This window comes from Dicentrarchus labrax, unplaced genomic scaffold (assembly GCF_905237075.1).
Source record: "Dicentrarchus labrax unplaced genomic scaffold, dlabrax2021, whole genome shotgun sequence".
Taxonomy (NCBI): Eukaryota; Metazoa; Chordata; class Actinopteri; family Moronidae; genus Dicentrarchus; species Dicentrarchus labrax.
The window spans coordinates 11,128,065-11,149,706 of NW_026136710.1; the positions used below are offsets into that span (position 1 = coordinate 11,128,065).

A 21,642-nucleotide genomic window follows, 5' to 3' on the forward strand; every position below is an offset into this window, starting at 1 on the left:
GAAAAAACTCAAAAAACTTTTGTTATATATGATAATTTTCATTGCTACGGACAACCGTTATTACAGAGGTGTTTTATTGGAACTAAAATGCATACCTTTCAGGTTCAGATTTGATTTTCTACAGTATTTGCTGACACTCAGCACTTGATTTTATCAAACAACAGTCAGAATTAGAGTTTTGCCAAGTATAATAGACGCATAGGAATTTGTCTTGGAGGCAAAGGAGAAAAGACGTGTTGACAACCTATATTACAGCATATATCATTCTGTACTTCCAAACTGTGGGAACAGCCAAAGCAAAGTTTAGCTATACAACAGCAAGTTATAGAATAAAATAACTGTTTTGCATACTTACGTTAGCTCCATGTGCTGTGTATATTATTACTGCAATGACCTGCAGGGGAAAAATATGTATGTTGTTCTTTTGCAATTTGTCATTCCATGAAAAAATACAGCTTATCATGCAATAAGAAATTGAGCAATCAGTATCAGAAAGAGTATTTTTCCTCTTCAGATGGTGTTGCTGGAGCTGTATGTATAACTTTACTATACTGTACACATACTCATGTCACATACTATAACTAGAAATATTTGACTTGCCATGTCAAGTAATTCTGGGTTCAAGCACAGCTCAAAACATGGGACATCAAATATGCCAATCTCCTATGGCAATTGCTGGACTATAGTACATCTGCAGGAGATATATTTCAATATTACATAAATATGCAATATTCATGTCAGTTCAAAGGCTCAGAGTTGTAAGATGTAGATGGATGAATAAATGGTATAGACCACAACCCAGGATTTATTAGGATCACAGTGAAGGTTTGTAATTAATTGCTGGCCTTCTTCTGTGTGTATAGAGCCAGGGAGAACGCTTGCTGTCCAGGGACAGTCCACCAGAAGAGCTCAAGCAGCAGCCGCTGGCTCTGGGCTACTATGTCTCCACTGCACAGGCAAATGGACTTCCTCACTGGTTCTGGGCCTCCTGCCCGCAGGCTGAGAGCCAGTGTCCACTCTTCCTTAAGGTACTGAAACCACTATGTGTGTGTATGTGTGTGTGTGTGTGTGTGTGTGTGTGTGTGTGTGTGTGTGTGTGTGGGTGAGAGACTGAGATCATGCCAGTAAAGCTTATTTTATTTGAGAGAGAAACATGTAGAGATGAGAAGTGAGACTGATAAACTGATTTTACTGAATTTGTGCAAAAATGCTTCAAAATAATTAAGCATTAAAGAGGCATACATATGTTCTTTATAACCAAGCATGCTTCAACATGTGACACTGTGCCCTCTGTTTCTTTACTCCAGGCCTCCCTCCACCACCACATCTCCATAGCCCAGTCAGATGAGCTGGTGTCAGACAAGACTAAGAGGACCCCTCACCCCTTAGACTCAAAGACCACCTCTGATGTGCTCAGGTAAATACAAAACACATGTTTTCCCTTTAGATTTCTTTATCATCTGCTGTGTAGAGCTGCTAGTGAAAGCAGATACTGTAGGGTGAAGCCTTCAGTGTCTGTGGTCAATGGTCAAGTAGCTGATATAGAACTATGTATTTAAAATATCTGTTCTTTATAAGTAAGTGTTACATTTTCACTAAGTACCATCAATTGTCTCATTGTTAAAAAAACAAATACTTCAAAGGGCAGATTCATGTGTTTTAAGTTATTTATCAGCAAAAATTAAGCTTATTTACATACGAGATGGTAGTATCACATACAATTTTAAAAATATGTATTTATTGTTATGGCTTTTTTAAATTAAGGTAAATATCTCATTAGCAATTGATTAATGATTTTAAAAAATCCAATATTTTCATGTGCCATTATATGCACTTGAAATGCACTTACAACATTGTGATCGATCAGTTTTTAACAAATACTTCTTAAATATCAATATTGAAAGTGAACAACTGATTTTAGTGCATACTATTATGATTCAGCAAATCAAGGTGGATTATTCGGCTAAACCTTTAGAATATAAATATTTTAAAAAGTCAGGATTTCTTACAAATTCTTATTGATAAAATTGTATATTTTTCAAACACAGGTTTGTATTGGAACAGTATAACGCCCTCTCCTGGCTGACGTGCACCCCTGCCACCCAAGACCGCCAGTCCTGCCTGCCTGTCCACTTGGCCGTACTGATCCAAATGTACAATGCCATCCTGAACATGCTTTAGCAGAGAGAGACTTCAAGGACAACTCTAAGGGGACTGATGGGTTACCTTCATTTCCTCTGTGCCTACGCTTCCTCCTTCTGGGCACCAGAGAGCACCAGAGCTCTACTGTTGTTTCTGGTAGACATGGATTTGATGGCCAGATAAAGGATTGGGCAAGTCAGACTCTCCCATGCCTGGAATGTAATGAAAAGGAAGAGGGAAATGCTTTGAACAATTGTACTTTTCCCTGTTAAGACCCTGCAAAACCAGTACAGTTTGTACCTTCAAAACTGTCTCTGTGCCAGTTATGGTGCTTTATGAGGGGGGAAACAGATGGATCTGTCCAACTATGCCCATTTTACTGACATATCACAATGTTAACTTTCTCCTGATCTTAAAAGCATTATGTCCCACTTGGGCTACACCTCTTGGTGGCATTTGAAGCATCTGTGGATGACATTTCCAGATTCTCTTTACACCCTCACCTGTGAGAAGGGACTTCTGTGCAGGGCCACATAACTCCATATTGTACAACCAGCAAAATGGCATGATAACACAAACACATGGCTTTGTTACATCAATGATGCTTTTACATTTTTGTATAGAACTGCACTGTTGAGCTTCTTGGGACTTGCAGCCGGGGGTTGATGAAACTTTTACCTTTACTCTGAAAAGGGGCAAACATCCTCATTTACTCCAAAGGGGGAGGATTGATAATGGCACTTTTTTTTCACCTTCCAAAGTGTTGTAGATATTAACACAATGGAAAATATTTGACCAGTTAAGACAGAAATGTTGTTTATAATGTAAGACATACATTTGCAAAGAATTGAGACTTATTTTTAATATTTAAAACAGACAAGAAAATGAGAAACTTAACAAGGCCTTTTTCCCAATTGACTGTTAATTGTCTTGGGATCTGAAATAAAAATTGTCATTTTAATGCAATTGTAAAGATGCCATATTTATACAAATTATATCATGTCATAGAATTTGATATATAAATATATATATATATGTATATACATAAATATATATTACCTCTTCCAAGCAGGCACTTAATGATAAGCGTGATGGACACAACCATCTATTTAGAAGTGGACACAGAATGAACATTTATCAAAGAAAATGGATTTGTTTGTTTTTATTTTCTACAGATACTGAACATTTTACCTTTTTATTTAATGAGTTTAAATTAAACTAATTGATGCAGGAGATACAGCATACTCTATATTTATAAAGTGTTCCTCTTCTGCTAAAAACTTGAAATAGGCAATAGAAGATGATGGTATTTGAACATTGCAAGGTTATTAAATATTTAAGAATGATGCTTTATTTCATTGGCTCTCCTAAATGATGTCAAGCAAACCATTAGAAAGGCCTGTCTCTTCAGCTTCACTCAGTCTGTTCTTTGTTAGATTCCTTGCATGTTTGTATATACACTTTTCAGCTGTGTTTTTTTTGGAATTTCTTAAAGCTGTACATTTCATGCTGGTTGGTTTACTTTCAAGTGATTCATATCAAAGTATTTTTTTGCCGTGAGCTTTTTTGATATACAGTATACAGTACAAAACTCATTTAATTACAGCCAAGAGGTGAAATTGCCAAGTAAGTGTACACAAATGTACAGACAAGGGCAAGTTTGCAAAAATTTGTTACATCTGTCATCACTTTGAATATTGAACAGATCCACTTTGGAGGGAGAGATCTGTTACTTTTACACTCTTTTTTAGTAAATTATTAAAACTCTTGAAAATGATGTTGTGTTCAGTGTACTCTTTTAAGCCGAAGACTGTAAAACACAGACTGTGCTATATTCTTATTTTGTTTTGGTGACTGATAATCAGTGGAATGTAACAAAATAGATTTACTAAAGTACAATTTTGAAGTAATTGCCACAGATTTTTATTTTAAGCTAATTTACACTTCTACATTTTAAATGCAAATATACTTTTTTAATGCGCTACATTTATCTAGATAATGTTCAGGTAAAAGGTCATCCGAAACATATGATGATCTTATAAAATATGATGCATTCCTATAGATGAAACTACCGTGAAAAATATAGTAATTAACTTTTATTCTTTTACATTTAGAAGTCAGGGGCTCTGTGTCATGACAATTCAGATAACAGTTGAATATTTATTTTGTTATCTGAGTTTTGAGCAATTATATCTTTATTTTTCATTAAGTACGTCAGTTCAAACATGAAATGGCGTGAATACAGTGTGCAGTCCGAACAATCATAATTTAACAGAGCCATATAACAAGTTGTGTGAAAAGGAAGATAAGCCGTTTATTACATTGTGTGAATCATTGTTCCAACATCTGTCCTCAACATTACAACATCCAAAGAGATTACATCTGAGACTTTGCCATAACAATAAGCACTACTTCTGTTATTGTGAATGAGGCTGAATGTGGAGATGAGATGATATCCTGACCTTCGAAGAAAAGCAATGCTTACTAACTAGTTCATTGAAGCAATTGAAAATAATGAATGATACTGTCGATCACCCAACTGTTGCCCTTCCTGTTCAACAAGATAGTCTTGTTTTATAACCTGTGTTCAGCTCACTCATGTAAACATACAGTATGAGCTGATTTAATTCTCTTAGAAAGCACAGAGACAAACTGGAATAAAGTCAATAAACTTTTGTCAAATTAAGAAAAGTGCTTCCCTGCACACACCTGTGTAAGCTGACAAAAAAAAATGAAATGGCTAAAGAAGTGGCGCTGAGCCACAAAACAAGGAGTGCCATATTCATCTATTACTGTACTCACAATGAAGCCAACATCAGTGCTGTAGGCTGCTGGAAGCTCCTGGTCACAGCAGCATGTTTGATGTCTGATTTTATAAGCTCTTTGGCATGGTGTCTGTCTCAGCTGTTGCACCATTTTGAAATTAGTCCAAAATGAGGGGCAGTACCAAATATAGGACAGTCAACTGCCTGTTCAGGTGTGTGTGTGTGTGTGTGTGTGTGTGTGTGTGTGTGTGTGTGTGTGTGTGTGTGTGTGTGTGTGTGTGTGTGTGTGTGTGTGTGTGTGTGTGTGTGTGTGTGTGTGTGTGTGTGCGCGCGCGCGTTAGAGGGCTGAGCATTGTGAAGGACTAGATATGAAAAATAGTAAACGCATGCATTTGTCAAACAAATGTTATGGACTTTTAAGTTAGCTTATTGTGTGTATGTAATGATTCTAAATGATGTCCTCTTAAGGGGAGGTAAGAGCTATGCTTCTTTTTTCTAAGATGTGGGGAGACAAGAGAGAAAAAAGAGGCAGTGAAGGAGGTTCTTTTTGACCATCAGGGTGACATAGAATCCTTGAGTGGAAAACTGCATTTTAATAGAACCTAGAAAAGCCTAGTGGACAACAAAACTTGTCTTTAGGGGACTGGGCAGCTCGAGGACACCGTGAATGAAAAGGAGCGAGAAGCTGAAGAGTAAAAGCCACTGAAGAGTCACTTGTCGTGGTGGTGCTGTCTAATGGCCATCACAACTGGAGGCAGTGGACTCTTAATTGACCGCAATGTGTTTTCCACAGATGGCCTATTAGAGCATGGCCATTCACCTGTTATCTTGCTTTCCAAGTACATTGCTGGAGCCAAATGGCCTAGAGACTGGACAAAGGAGGCCAGGCTTTGGCTTGACATACCATTAGCGGAAACACAATTAGAAGTCATTGACATTTTATGTCGCTTTTCTGCCAACAGCGCACCACATGCGACAACAAGGTTGTTCAAAAAAGCACTCTTACATGAGCAAAAAGGTCAACTTAACACGAAATTTCCGGCTTATTGTTGTCATGAAAAAGAATGTAAAAGATTGCATCGTTTAACTGAATAGTGACATGTAATGGAAATGTATTTTAGATTCACAATATCAACAGATTCTACAGTATATTCACAACATGATTACCACAACTTTAACTTACAGTATCAAAGTCACAGAACATTGCTTTAGCAGATCAGGGTGAATAATTATTTTATCCCCCAGAGCACCAGGGTGATAAATACTGTTGTTTCCTTTATAACTAGGGCTGATGGTGTTTTTTGATAAATTGAATGGCGATGGCTACACATACTTTATGTTTCTTGTTGTCACTTGATGTATTCACGTTTCATACCTTTTATCGTGTATGATCTGTTTTACCTGGCTACTATACAAATTTCCCCTCTGGGACAATAAAATTGAAGCTGAAGTTGAAGATATATTATAAGAGAAGATGTAATAGATTCACCAAAAGGCAACTGCAACTTGCACTAGTAGGAAATACTGTTAAATAATTTGATTTGACTAGAGGAACACTTCAAAGCTTACTAAAATGGCTGATCATCGTAGGTATACTTCAGTTACTTCCCAAAACACAGTAACATGTTTTTGGTGTAATTTAAATGCTGTGAATGCAGATCTGCACAGATTTAACCATAAAGCCTCTGCAAACAGCCAGAAGAGAGCCGTAGCTCGTGAGGGATCAGGGCTGCAGCCATTCTGTCCCTCCAGATGACCTGTGAGAACGCTCCACTCGCAGGCGTGATTTTGGCAGGGCAGAGCCATGTGCTGTTTTGACATGCCCTCTCCCTCTGAAGTGGAGGCAGCTGGGGGCTGTAGCTTCACACTGCTTTGTAGATGGTGGTAACACTGCTGATTTTTCTGAACTTTAAAAAAAGAGAGGGACATCGAACATACACACACACACACACAAAAAACACACACACACACACACACACACACACACACACACACACACACACACACACACACTCCTACCTTGCTGTCTGTCTGTTGTCTGTCATGGCAGCCTTTAGCTACTGATCAAATGGGGGGGGGTGGGGGTGACAACGTGGTAGGTCTGTCTGACCCCTGCTATGCCAGCCAGGTCAGCAAGGGTTCAGGGCTCTGCGAGAGCTGTGGGTGGTATAGGTTAGGGTCATCACCAGCCAGTGTGAGAGCCTGGGGCTTGGGAAGATGCAGCTCCTGCTTTAATTTGATGTGACCTTTACCTGATTAGTTAATAATGACTTTGTGATAAGGTTTGGCACACTAAATGGGTCATTGGGGCAAGTACATAAATATAGACTCTCAGCTGGAGCGTCACCCAGTCTGAGAACAATGAGAAAACAAGTTTGGGAGGTGTGGACTGCATTTTTACTGCTCAACTTGAAGTCATAATTTTATGTTAAATAGACAGATCGGCCTACACTGTGTGCATCACTCATTTTCAATTATTTTGTTTTCTTTTACATTTATATCTGTACACACATATTTTAAAGTATTCGTGATCTATTTTAATTTAAAATGTCATTGTATATTTAAGTTTCCATCTGCAGAAAATATCGGTATACCTGTGTAACTGAAGTGTGCTGGTTTTAGAAAGGCTGAGCAATCCTAATGTATTTACTTGTATTCTTATCTCTGTGTAAAATGAGTTATTTCACCTGTGCTCCTCATGAAGCAGCTTAGGTTGACATCCTTTTTGACATTAGGAATAGACTCCCATGCACTTACATTTTACAGCTCACTCCTTCTGATTTCAGTCACATACAATAGATTATTATTTTATTAATGTCTATTATTATTTCTCTTTAAGGGGTCAATCCATGTAACTCTAAATCTACAAGTGATACATTTTATTTCATTTGGTTTTATTTGAGATCTTAATCACCAGCCCAAAATAGTGAAGGTGAAAGGTAACAGCACCACTATCTGTCTTTATTTTAACAATGGGAGAAAATGCAAGTGCAAATATCAACATATCTTCCCCTTAAGTCAATAGAGCAGGTCAGTTGCTATTATTGGGCCATTAATATTCATTTCAATTAGTGCCCTCACTGTCCCGATGCTCCAGTGCAAGGCCAGCTCCAGCCAAGCAAATCCTCAGCCATCTTCCAGATGGCTCCAAGGAAATGCAGCTCTTGGCGCAGCTTACACTCAACGCAGAGAGCCATCAACAGCTTTTGTTTAAAGGGTCCCTGCTGAAGCGACAGAACATCTGCCAACTCAGCACGGCAGCCTGTTTGAAAACATCTGATTTTGTCTGGGAGTGCTTTCCATCTACAGACTCTGCATTTGCATAAATAGTTTTTGTTAGAAGGGGCCCCCAAAAGGAGCACAGAGAGTTTTGCAATTCCCCTTCCTGTAAATCTCTCATTGCAGGGTATTACATCCTTCAAGCCAAACGAGAACTCCACTTAACACTTTAGCCAATGTAAATAGAGGGAGATAAAAGCTCTGCGGACTTCAAAGCAGTCCCTGCGCTCCCCGCTCTTGCACACATCAAAAAGCAAGAGAGAAAACAATCTGTCATTTATGTCGGATATAAAAGTTTGAAGGACATTAATCCCCTTGATGACTGTATGCCACAAGCAATCCAGGAAGGCTGAGTGGCAAACGTAAACCTAGAAGAAAAACCAAGGATGAGGAGTGGAATTTTGCACTGATTTTGTGAATCAGATTCATGTTTCTCAATGTACCTAAACATGTGCTTTGTGTACTCATTGTTTATGAGCTGAAATGACTGAACAGTAACCAGTAACACAGCTAGGCAATTAGAAATCCACTCTCTGAGACGCACCAATTTAACTCTGTATAAAAATATATCTGTCACATATTAGTTGGACACATTTGAATGATTAATTAATTAAATTAATATTGGTTACTTTGCTTTCAGTTTTAGTTCATCCACTACTGCCTGCAAGCAAAGAAAGATTCTTCATTGTCTCATTTTTGTATTTAATAAATAGTTATTTCTAGTAATTAAAGCTCCAATTATTACTTTAATTTGTTAAGTTTAAAAATCGAATGGGACTTGAAAATAGTCCTTGTTAGGAAAACTACTGAACACATTGCATATTGTATAATTAGTTTAAAGGTATTCTGGATTTTTAAAATCATAAACATAATACCATTACGCTAAATAACTGGATAAAAACGTAGTCAGGGAAGATGGCAAGAAGTGGAATTGATCAATTGTAAATGATAAAGGATGCCTGATATGAAGGCTTTCCACTGCATATACAAGATCATTTGTTTGATATCTCTGTCAGCTGGAGATGTTTATACTCAGTACTTAAAGATTTTGTCATGATTACTTTACTAATTAGGGCACAGAAACCATGCAGGTCTTTACTGTAAAGCCTTTGAAACAATTCCCCAAGAATGTGTGTGTTAAAACTAGCTGAGCAGTAGGCTAAGCCTGTTCTTATGTGAGGAAACAATTAACAACCTGATGTGTGTGGGTGTAGCTTTAACATATTTAACCATATTATATTGCTTAGTCACAGTTTGCACATAAGTCTGTTAGAAAGCTGTGAGTCGTAATCACTTAACTGTAAGCTTGTAACAGCTGTTTATCATTGATCATCACATTACTGACATATCAAAGCACTGCCGTTATTGATAAGAGATAAATATTAATACAGGCTTACTATTTAAGAAATAAGGGATATTGCTATTATGAAATAGCTTCTTGTTTTCAGAATAAAGTAGAATTATTGAGTGTTGCTGCTGATTCTTAAAACCAATAAGCCATCGGACACTTCAACCCGCGCTTGGCATCATGATGAGGCCTATCAACGCCTCTGAGATGTAAAACATGGCCTCTCCAGGCTCATTGTTTCATTATTTCATTAATTATTTGACCTAATTATTAAGAGGAGGTTCCAGTCTGCAACTGTGATTGGCTGAGCCATGTTTGAAGCAGCTGTAAAACACCCAACAACGGCACACCTGTGACTGAATCACAGTGAATTTCAATGTTACTTACGCTGATGGAAAACTGCCACTCACACTGGTAATTATACACTCCTGTTTGTGTCGCATAGCAACTGCAGTGTTTTGTTAAGCAACAGCTTATCATTCAACTGTATTGCTTGTGGCCATAGCTTATTACTGAACTGTACTTAATAATTAATTAATAAAAATACAAAAGTCGGTCACAATGACATGATTTTATCAGCAGTGTTTTACAGATATTCACACTATTTTTGAACTCAGCTTTATATTTTGTATTTGGAAATGATAAAAAATAAATATAATAATTAAAATTATTATATTTATTTTGTAATGTTTTGATCCAGCTTACTTTGTAACAAGATACTTCTGAGGGCGGCCATACTGTTCGTGCCTAAAGTATCTGTCAGTATCTATCTGTCCACTATACACACTGGAGAATATATGGAAATAATCAGAAAATGTAACAGTTTTATGAGGCAGTGAAAACTATGAAAACGGTGATGTTTAAAAAAGGGAGAAGCTGTGACGGAACAAAGAGAGAGGCAACATGCTTTGAAGCAGCAACAAAAGGTAAAGGTGATTTTCAAACTTTTCTTTTCCAAACTCGTGCAATGTCCTCCACGCCCACAAGGGAGAGTTGTTAGTCAACAGATGAACCATATTAGAATAGCATATTAGAATAGTTTAAACATATTCTTCACTTATGACTGTAGATTCAATATAACATTTAATTTACTTTTTCATTTTATTTAACATTTACTTTACCATTTTTTATTCAACTAGTGACCAATCAAATGAATAAATAACCTATGAATGCACTCTGTCACAAGGAGGACACACACAGGTGACACACACTGACACAAACAAGCATGCACAAAGAAAAATAAATAGTTATAAGGGTTATGCGAGTAATATTTATAAACTATAATAATGGACACAATAATTCAAACTGAAGTGTTTGTTGAAAATGTGTTTTTTGGATATATACACTCAAACAAACAGCAATGCAATTTAACCAGACAGTGTCCTCGTGGAAACAAAGCTATACTGAACCAAAATCCATCAAATATCTATAAGCTTTCCAGATAGAAGGCTGTTCAAGACACATGTTTTTGTTCTTTTTTCCTTTTGAAATGTTTAATTTTATTTGCATGAATGATTTCTGGGAAAACTGGAGGAAATCTAAGTCTCTGTGTGCTGTGACAATTTATTATTATTCCCTCCCTCTGCTATAAAATCATATTTCAACCAACTGACCATTATTAAAAACACTGAGATGTGAGAGGGAAAGAAAGACATAATCGGAAGTCACCAGACTATAAAACACGCTAAATATAAACTTCCTTCTTTTCGAGGATCATTAAAGAAATTATTGCGAACTGCTTTTACTATCAATATTTCTTTTGACCTGCATTTTCATCCTTTAAAACCCAATCAATAACAGTTAGAAAAACTCTCTTTCTCCTCTTCTTGCTCCCTTTCTCCCAAACAGGAGAGAGAGATAGAGAAAGTCAAGTGCCATATAAATAAAAAGGTCTTGCCAGAGGCACTTACTCTGCAATCTCCTGAAAATTGTGTCTTAGCTCAGCTAGTCCACTCAAGTCACATTGGAGAATGGAGTCCAAATCAAAGCCAGAATCGCAAAGCCCTGCAGTCATTAGAAAGATAGGGGAGTGAGGAACACATAATAATGATCCATTAGCTTTTTCTCCCTGCATATTCCCAAGATCTGCCTCTTATGGTAAGATAAATCAGCTTACTGGCATGACTGAAACCGAGAACATAAGCACACATTGCCTGCTTTTCAGCTTCCTTTTGTTATTCACATGGAGGATTCACAATTGCATGTAAAGCAACACTATTATGATGGAGAAATTTAACTAAACATTATTAGACCCAATGTTGTGCCTGTCTGCCTTGATGATCATAACATCTGACATGCTATCCAGGAACAGTGTGCTTCCTCGTGCCATGAGCCCTGTTTATGGTGATTATCATTACAATAACAATGACAACATTCATCTTTTTGAAACCAGGGTTTATTGGCTCTGTGTATCAATAGTAGAAAAGGTAGCAGGCAGAAGTGATCATCGCTTGGCTGCTTTTTCTCTTTCTTTCTGTCTTTCTCCTGCTTTGCTTTCTCTGGTTCTAATTTAGTCGTCCTAATCATAAAAGCATCAGCGAGCTGCTGTTGCAGAGTAAACCAAGAGGCGAAACGTGCCCCTAAAAATTCCATTTTCACTCAAGTGGACCAACACAACAAGGAACATGCAGTAGACAGAGACAGACTTTTCAGCAGCCAGATCAAATGGCAGAGAGGCTAATTGTTAGAGACAGACAATAAACAACCCTGTTGATATGTGTTTTGTTGTGGTTGTCCCAGTGAGCACGCAAGGTGAGGTACACTTTGACATGTGTGGATCCACTTGGGCCGAACAGCTTATCTTTTCAACTTTCATCTTCACACACACAAACACCCTGGTGTGCCAGATCAGTTTTTACCAACGCATGAACGAGGAGAGGTTACATTTTGTGTGTTTTTAGCCCGTACCTTTTTGGGGCACAAGGTCGAACGGATGCTGTCTATCCATATTCTCTGCCATTACATTCCCCATCTACGCTGGCAGGCCCTCTGACTGCATATAATTTGAGTCATCAGTCTCTATTTCTACACAGCAGATGTTTCCCCATGTCAGCAGGCCCCCTGACAAAGCAAGATGGAGAACCCTCCTCTTTTAAAGTGTTGCACATGAGTCTCCCTTCTCTCCTTTCCTTCCCTCTGCCCACACCAACATTTGGGATCCCATGGGACACTGTCCTGTGTCCAGTCCTGATGGTGGGAAAACATATTTCAATCGATGCCCGTGTCCGTGTTCTGAACCCAAATGAAAAAGTACGCTGGAGTGACACACATCAACAAAAGGCAGTTAGTTATTGTATTTTTTGCGGTTGGCTTGATGACTCATTTATCCTCAAACATGGACTGGGATCCTGGAACCCCTCTGAAAGCCCGGTAAAAGACGCTAATGGAAGGTGATTAATAGGCAACTGGGGTAAATGATTGCTATAGATACTGGTATCATCACTGATGTAATGTGATTGAAATGGCCATGACGCATAATCATATTCCTTCTTCTTATATCATTTTCTGTGAGGGTGAGTGCAAAATAGAACATAAATCATGATTTTATTTATTTAGGCAGAGACAGATCTATTGACATATTGAAAGGTAGTTTTTTGCTGACAAATGAATTGATGTTAAATCTGCCACCATATCAGTCAGAAAGCAGTTGTAATATAAATATCAGGCTTTTTACAATATGTTTATTCAAAATCATTTTAATAAATTGTAATATTTTGATTAATTTTGAATAATATTGAATAATATTTGACTGTGGGCTGAGCATGGTGTGTGTAATTGTTTACAAGAAAGAAAGAAAGAAAGAAAGAAAAAGAAATACCTTCAAACAAGGCAGAAGTAAAGAGCAACCCTGGTCTCACTCTTCTTTCAAATGATCAGTGGGGGTAAAAATATTTAATGGTGGTCTTACATATTGCCATTTATTTACTTATTTATTTATTTTACCGTGCTGCGTTCATGTTAAACTGCGTGAAATAGTCCACATAACATTGTTGTTAGAAGATTACACATAAATGCAATGTTTAGCAGTAGAAATGTAGGGACATTTTAATATTTTAATTCACTTGAAACCAATTCCTATTTATTTTTGACCCATGTAGATATAAAGATAAAATGATATATAGAAAAAAAAATAGTCTTGTGAAATAACAAATAACGTTAGAAATCGTGCACAGAAATGAGTCGCTGTTTATAGCGGATTTATTTTCATAAAAAAAAAAATTAAAGAAAAAGATTTTTGTACACATATTCTGTTGTCAAAATCAAAAACAGGACAATATCCTGGGCTCGTGTGTGATGTCTGAAGCGCTAATTAGGGCCGACATGTTTTCAAACTCCCCTCAGGAGCGACCTGGAGAAACCGTTTCAAAGAAAAACCATCCTCAAATGGTCCCATGTAATATTTCCTCCCCTCGCCGGCAAATGAGTCCGGGTGGAAGTAAATTGCAGGGGTCATTAGACTAAAAAAAAAAAAAAAGAAAGAAAGAAAAAAAAAAGTGTCACGGTTTTCTTTGGACATTCTTTGAACCGAGCGAGGGGATGTTATTGTATCAATTTTACCTGATAGACCCAATTAGGCTATTAGGCTTTTCCTCCTCAAACGGATTTTGTGCTAAAACGCTTTTGATTCCTGACATCAAAGTTGACTCAAACTAAAGTTTATTGTGGTTTTGACAAGCTATATCATCTTTAAAGTCGGAGTAAAATAGCTTATATTTGCGCCTGGGCAATATTTTTTATGATTGTCTAACAATTCAAATCAGCAGTTAAAGTAGTTAAAGTTAGTTCCTCAGAGAAAAGCCCATTCTGTATGAAATAGAAATGGATGGATTCAAGTTTTTAGAGTCATCAATTGGCTTTAAGTGGGGGGAAAAGGAATAATACCTAAGCTTGTAAAAAAAAAAAAAAAAAGGATCTCACAAAGTGTCACACACGGGGAGCATAAATCACTCCTGGGCAGAGAGACCGAAATGAAACCGCATTAAAATGTATTTCCTGCCACTGTATGGCGCTAGGGAACTGCAGGATGCACGGCACTTTCTCTCACTTTTGGACTGGATACTGTACATGATACCAACAACAACAGCAACAACAACACCAATATTAAAAACAGCAACAACATTTATAATAATAATAATAATAATAATAATAATAATAATAATAATAATAATAAATGATAATTTTACTCAAGAGACCGAATCGTTTTAAAAATACAAATACAAAAACTTGTGTATAGTAAAGAAAAACGCCTTTATTTTCTTATTTTACCATACTTTAGAAACGATATTGATATTCATTATATTCAGCTCTGAACTTCCTTTACATGCAACACTTTTGCCAGTCATATATAAGTAATTAAAAAAGGTGATACAAATTGAGGGTTCTTATCTTGGATTTTTGTTTGAAAAAATACGACGAATATGATTTGCTTTTTTTTTTTTTTTTTTACCTCCTACTCTACAAGCCAGGCGTGTAGTGCAAAATGAGGTTAGATATAAAAAAATACTTTTACTGCATTTAAGAATGCTTTTATAAGTTTCATTGTTAGGAAATGACGATGGAAAAATGGGCCTGTTTGCGGTCTCATGCATGCAGCAAATCACCTCTGACTGTTCTAAACTAGTAGATTATTAAAATCTGTTATTTTTTTGGTGTGTCTTTCAAAGCATGAAAACCAAAAAAAATATACATGCCTCCTGTCCTGCAGAAAACGTTTTGGTGGTAAAGAGTTTAAATGTTCTTACTCTATCGGATTCAGGCCTGCTGTCTCTCTGTCTCTCTGCTCCGAGGAAACAGTGCAGTGTGTGTGCTTGCTGCCTACCTGGCGCTGCTGCAGCATGATACTGTATACCCCCCCCACACACACACAAACACAAACACGCTACACTTTGCAGCTCCAAACACCAAAACTAAAATATTCAACAACATCAAATAAAATCATCCCAGCAAATTGAACTCCCTTACTGCAAGTACACCGGTGATTTCCACATTACAGTAGCCTACTGCCCCTACCCTACCCCTCTCTCTCTCTCTCTCTCTCTCTCTCTCTCTCTCTCTCTCTCTCTCTCTCTCTCTCCACTGCTACTGCTGCTCTCTCATTCACAGAGCTGAATAGTATGGATCAGTAAGAGTCACACAAACAGCTGGCCCGTTGACATCATCTGAAAGCCTTCTCCTCAGTTTGACATTGGCACTGTGTGGACAGTGTGTTTGCATTATCACAGTTTTATAATGGCGGGCTCGTTTCCAGTGCCTGCCCGCTGGAAACAGCAGAGGGCCAATCACAGAATAACAACAGTGCAATCACTACAAAGCTATTAGAAGATTACATGAGGTTTATAGCGGTTCATTCAACTTCCACAGAAAGAACAACTCCAGGAAAACGTACTAGAAAAAAAAAAGGATTAAAGGTATTTGATAATTGCTGTGATTTTCATATTTCAGAACAATAGTCAGAAGTTGCCATGATGTGACATTCAGTGCTCAGAAGCAACCAAAGCTGGTCAAGAATGTAATTCATAATTAACTCAGAAAATCTATAATGGATTTAAACAAATATAATTTTCGAGAGTTCAAGACCTGTGGTGTCTTCTATAAGCCAGGTTTTCAAATTTTTTTTTAATCAGATATGATTATTTTTAATGAAAAGTGGAAAAACTATTTTGGCAGTTTATTCATTAACTAGTAAATGGCAGCTGTTTGATTTATTCAAAGACCAGTGTTAGCAGACACTTCTTGTAAGTCTGCTTAATGCAATGTATGAGGCTAAAATGATTTATTTAAACAAAAACAAATAATCAGTCTTTTGTTTAATTATTTTCACTGTAGGTAACACAGAGTTAGTGGGGGTCTTGTTATTGCCAGTGATAATGAGTAGACGTAAACCGGCTAATTTCAGTAAATACTAACATGTTTTGGTAGAAGGGAAGACCTTGTGCACACGATTACACACAGGGAGGTTACATACAACAAAAGCACATATTGTAAAGGACACAACCAACTGCAAAAAGTTTCTGTGTGAGCTTGCTTTTTTACTGCATGATAATTTGCTTCAGTTTATGGGTTATTTTGATCTAGTCATAAAATTCTGACTGTATTGAATTGAGATAATATTATGACTGCTGTAACAAACTCTCTTGTCTAAACATGCTCTGCCTGTGATGGATGAATCACGTCCGAAACTATAACCCCATTCAGGAGGAATCTCACGTTTCATTAAGTCTTTACAGATAAATGCATGTCATTGTAAAATGTATGCAAACAGTCAGCAGCTGACCAAGTGATGGCAAGTGTGTGATAAGAGTGCAAACGCAGAGTGTGCAAATGTAACAACAGCCGAGGTGTCTCATGTTCAGCTTGACAGAAAAGTAGCTATGTTGTCACACATCTATGTTAACTATGATGAACAAGGTGATGAAATACCTGAGGCAGGCAACGCAGGTACACATTTGTTACCTTGGACAATATACAGAGGTATAATGCACATATGTGTTTGCAGGCACACACACACAAATACACTATAAATACACTAAATAACAAACTGCACTACTATGCAAGTAATAGAATCCGGCATGTAAACAAAAGTACTATAGTAAAAGAATATGAATGTACACAAACACACATTCAGTGTGTACAAAAAACAAACAGAAGCACATGAAAACATTATACAACAAAAACTGCCGAGACTAATTAATCCGTCAACCTCTCAATTTCTGTACCCTTATCTGACCCACAAATCAACCAACACATCCTCAGTCCTCCACAAAGGACATTTCTCCTCCTCTGTGTGTTTTTCTCCAAGCTGCTGGGATCACGTCTGGGGACGAGACCCTGTGCCTCCCCCTTCCCCCAGAGAAAAGCTTTGTTTGGGACTGTCAGTCAGTCAGGAAAAAGCGCTCCTTGTTCTGTCCGTTCTGCTCATATCATCACCCAACACTCCCACTCCCCCAGAACTTCCACTCCCAAAAAGCGTCTCCAAATCTGATTATTCTTGTGTTTCATCAGGTTGAGAGATTTGGCCGATGGCGTATTGGCATTTGACTTCTGATTTATCCTCTCTCCCTCTCAGCTGCAAATGGAGCTCTGCAGCTGGCAGCAATTGCATGAGTAGTATACGTTTCATTAAATCCTATGCAGAGTATATTAAAGTTTTTCCATCTTGCCAATTTGTTTAGGCGCCACCGATAAATTTCACCACTCTTCGGAACTGTTATCATTCTATCAAAAACATGTTGATCAAGTTTATTTGTGTCACTGGAGCAAACATCTTTATCTTGGATACTTCTGCTTCCTTACTACAAAACATTGACATAAATGAGTTAAACTGGTCTGTAACTGGCTGTCATTTGATGCTCAAATGTCAGTTTGTTTACTCAAAGACTTCAACAGCTTTGATACATTGTGGCCTAAATGGCTACCGTGGCCCTAATTTAGAGATTTTAATCTTTCACCACCCCAGACTCCCCTCCCTTACCTGTGATACTGAAAGCCACCCCAGGTATTCCTCCATGCTGACTCTATGGCCACTCTGCCTATGCCATCTTTATGCCACACCTCCACACCACTTCCATTAGCTGCCAAGAGGAGATCTTAGAGCATAAGAAGTAGATCTAAAGTGACAGCCAAATGGAAAGTCTTAGACACAGTAACAGACAAGGACCACAGCAGGAGAAAAAGGAAGAAAAATATTGAAGTTAAAAACAAGAAGGTTACTCCCTCCACCTCCATCCACGAACCACCACTCTTTGTTGGCTTTGGTGAGTTATTTTTATAATCATTTCTTTCAAAGTATTCCCTTTCCTCATTGTCATAGTTAAGTCTATTTTTTGGCAACTCATAGCATTTGTTTAAAGTTGGGAAAAGATAGGTTGAATACTGAAAAGGTTCACGCTGATTGGAAGTGTAGATGCTTTCAAAATGTATTCCAAATCACAATCTTTCCCTAACCTTAAAGGAATAACTCAACATTTTGGGAAATGCACCCATTCCATTTCTGGTGGAGAGTTTGATGAGAAGATTGATACCGCTCTCATGTCTGTAAGCTGGATCTGAAGCCACAGCCAGGAGCCGCTCTTTTCTGTTTGTTGAATCTGTATAAAATGGACGCCGGCAAATTGTAATTTTTATACTCCAGTTTTTGTATGGCTTAAAGAAAACAGATATAAAGTGTTAATTTGTGAGCTTTAAGCTGGAGATATACTTGCTGTTTTAGCATGATGCACGATGTGGACACGTCACGTTAAACAACCAACACTCCAAACGAACACTGGATACACGAGGCAGCCGTTATACGCACACAAACACGTAGCTAAACACAAGTACATCTCCGGTCTTAGATGAGCTGTTTTTTGAAGAGAGATAGGCTAGCTTTTTCATTCTGCTTCCAGTCTTTGTACTAAGCTAAGCTAACCAGCTGCTGGCTGTAGCCATACATTTTACAAATAGCTGTGAGCATGGTACCAATCTTCGATCTAAATCTCGCAAGTAAGTGAATGAGTGTATTTCTCAAAATGTCAAACTTTTGCTCCAACCAGTCAACCACCCTGACCTCCTTGCTATGTTTATAGGAATGTTGTACGTTTTAAAAATGTAATCAAAGCAACAATTATGTTTCCTCCTTCTGAAGTAAATTAGTGCTGAATCAACATGTTTACAGAAGATAAGGTTATTCATTTAGTGCAGCGCTGCTGCTACGTACACACACATCATGAATCTGAATTCTCAGAGTTTTTTTTTTAATCAAGTTTAGTCCTTAAAACAGTAATTATTGTACATGATTTTAATATTAAAATAGGAACAAGTCCAGGTTTCTTTTCAGCACTGTAGCCAGGCTCTATTGAGCCACGTATTCCTATAGCCCTCAGTAGCAACCACTGACAGTATATATAGAGCAACGAGGTAATGATTTCATGAGCTTTATTTTCTGCACAAACATGAAGGAAAGCTGTCTGTATGTAGTCTATTACCTTAGTTTGCCATCAATCTGAGAGGACAGGATACTGACTGAGTTTGTGTGTTTGAAGTCAGTATTATTTATTTTACTGACATTTTAGATTTGTTTCAGTTCAGGTTTATTGTCATATGCATATTTAGTACAGGGTACCACAGCAATGAAATTTCCAGAGAAATACTGAGTTAATATAGTAACTTTGCTATTACAGTGTTTGGTTATATTTGTTTAGTTATATTTGAAATATAAATCAATTCTGTTCAGGGCATTATGCTAATGTGGAAAACTAAAACCTGTGCGGGGCTTCTTAATAAATATTTTATCAATGAAATAAAATTATATGAAAATGCTTAGTTTTTAGTCAAATAACATCCAGATTTCTTGGGCAAGGGCACCACAAAGCAAGGGCACCCAAATGACTAGCAGTGGCACTGACTCAGTGGATCACCAACATTTTCCTATTTAATCCTGGTTCCTGTGTGTGCTTGTAATAGAGCAGGTAAGATTGTGTGTGAGCATCTGAGTGGTTTCTCATTTGCGTATGCTTTGCCTGAGAAGATTCAACATCCACCTCATTACTTCACGCTTCAATATTCACTCCTCTGCTTTCCAAACAAAGAAACAAGCTTTTATTATGACACAGTCTGTCTTCTCCCCCCATCTTTTATGAAAACACACTCTGACCTTCACCGGCCTCCATCAGCAGCACCACTGATCAAAGACATTACAACTATATTTAGAACAAGCACCTGTCACTGTGCCAAAAGTGTATGCATTTTGTTTGTTTCTTGATTTGTGTATGTGTAAGTGTATGCAAGTGTGTTTGCTACTAGTTTGCGTGTGTACTGTATGTGTGTTTGTGTGTATGTGCTTATTACTACCACTACATACACAAATACACACCAGCATCATCTTTTGTGTTGCCCAAATTACATCTTCTCATTGTTGCAGCAGCTCAGGCCATAGCAAACACCATCAAGGAAGAGCTGCTAGATTTCAACTGATTTGAATGAATACCCTAACAAACTCATTACATGTGACTTTGTATTTCTGAAGCTAGGTTTATATAACAGTGTGTAAAACAGAGCAGTTCATTAGAGCAGTGCTTATAGCCATTACCTTTCATCTAGAATCACATAAAGCTAAATAAATGAACCACACAAGTAATTGTTTTCTTTGTGCTTTTCATGGCAGAGGTCGAATGAACTTGACCTCCATTGCCATATAAATGCTTTTTCTCAGGTTGCCCAGGCAGCCAACCTAAACCAATTCATGGTTCCCCAATTTTTTTCCCAGATTGGCCAAAGTGCAATCACAAAGCGTGCATGCAATTGAATGTCCTTTCTCTTCAACCACATTTAAAGATGAATTGGCTGTACTCCTCATGTCCATGGGTTTTATTTATCTGCACCACTCCAATGGATGGAGTCCTACTGTAGCACTGTTTGCTGTTGAACTTTTCCTCTTTTGTGATGTTGTCTCTGGAGAATTTTCAAACATCTGAGCCCAGCAGGGACAAGTCTGATAAGGAAAATAGAGGACATGTAGCAGGCAGGTAGTTTTGTTTGTGTTGCCCAAAATAAAATGGGAATACACGTAATTTTTCACTAAAATATCTTAAAAATTAATAGAAAAAAGTATTTCCTCTATTTTTCAGTTGATTTAGTACACTGTAATGCTGATTGGTTACCAATGAAACCAGTGAATTTGGCGTGCTCTCCCAGTGCTGGGATTTCTACTCACTGTCCAATGGCTAGATGAAATAAAAAATCACAAAGGTGTGAATATGATAAATTGGTAATGTGTCCAGTGTGCCTCCTGCCTGAATGCTTGAATTATCTCCACCTAACCGTGTCCCTAAAAGGGATATACAGGAGCAGAAGATGGAAGGATGGTGGCTCGGTGGTTAGCACTGTTGCTTCACAATTAAGAGGTCTTGGCTTTAAATCTCTTTGCGCCTTGTATTTGCCTGTTCTCACCTTGTTCTGACTTTTCTCTCACAATATCAAACACATACAGCTTGAAACGGGTCTCTACTTTCAACCCAATCAAACCTTATTGACCCGAAATCGCTTCAGTAAACGTACATTTTAAAAGTTGGCATCTTGCAGACAGACCTGAACAAGGATGAATTTAGACATTTGACAAATTACCATCATGAT

General features: G+C 37.6%; 1 protein-coding gene across 5 annotated transcripts in view; it reads left to right on the plus strand.

The window, feature by feature from the left end:
- Nucleotides 1–3,919, plus strand: part of LOC127370874 (mediator of RNA polymerase II transcription subunit 13-like) — a 75,951-nt gene extending 72,032 nt beyond the window's left edge. For all 5 annotated transcript variants that reach the window (XM_051413333.1, XM_051413334.1, XM_051413337.1 and 2 more), the window contains exons 29-31: nucleotides 864–1,028; nucleotides 1,308–1,417; nucleotides 2,049–3,919. In XM_051413333.1, coding sequence (XP_051269293.1) covers nucleotides 864–1,028; nucleotides 1,308–1,417; nucleotides 2,049–2,181 — 408 coding nt within the window. In that variant the 3' untranslated portion in view covers nucleotides 2,182–3,919. The remainder of the gene's footprint in view (nucleotides 1–863; nucleotides 1,029–1,307; nucleotides 1,418–2,048) is intronic.
- Nucleotides 3,920–21,642: the final 17,723 nt, after the last annotated feature.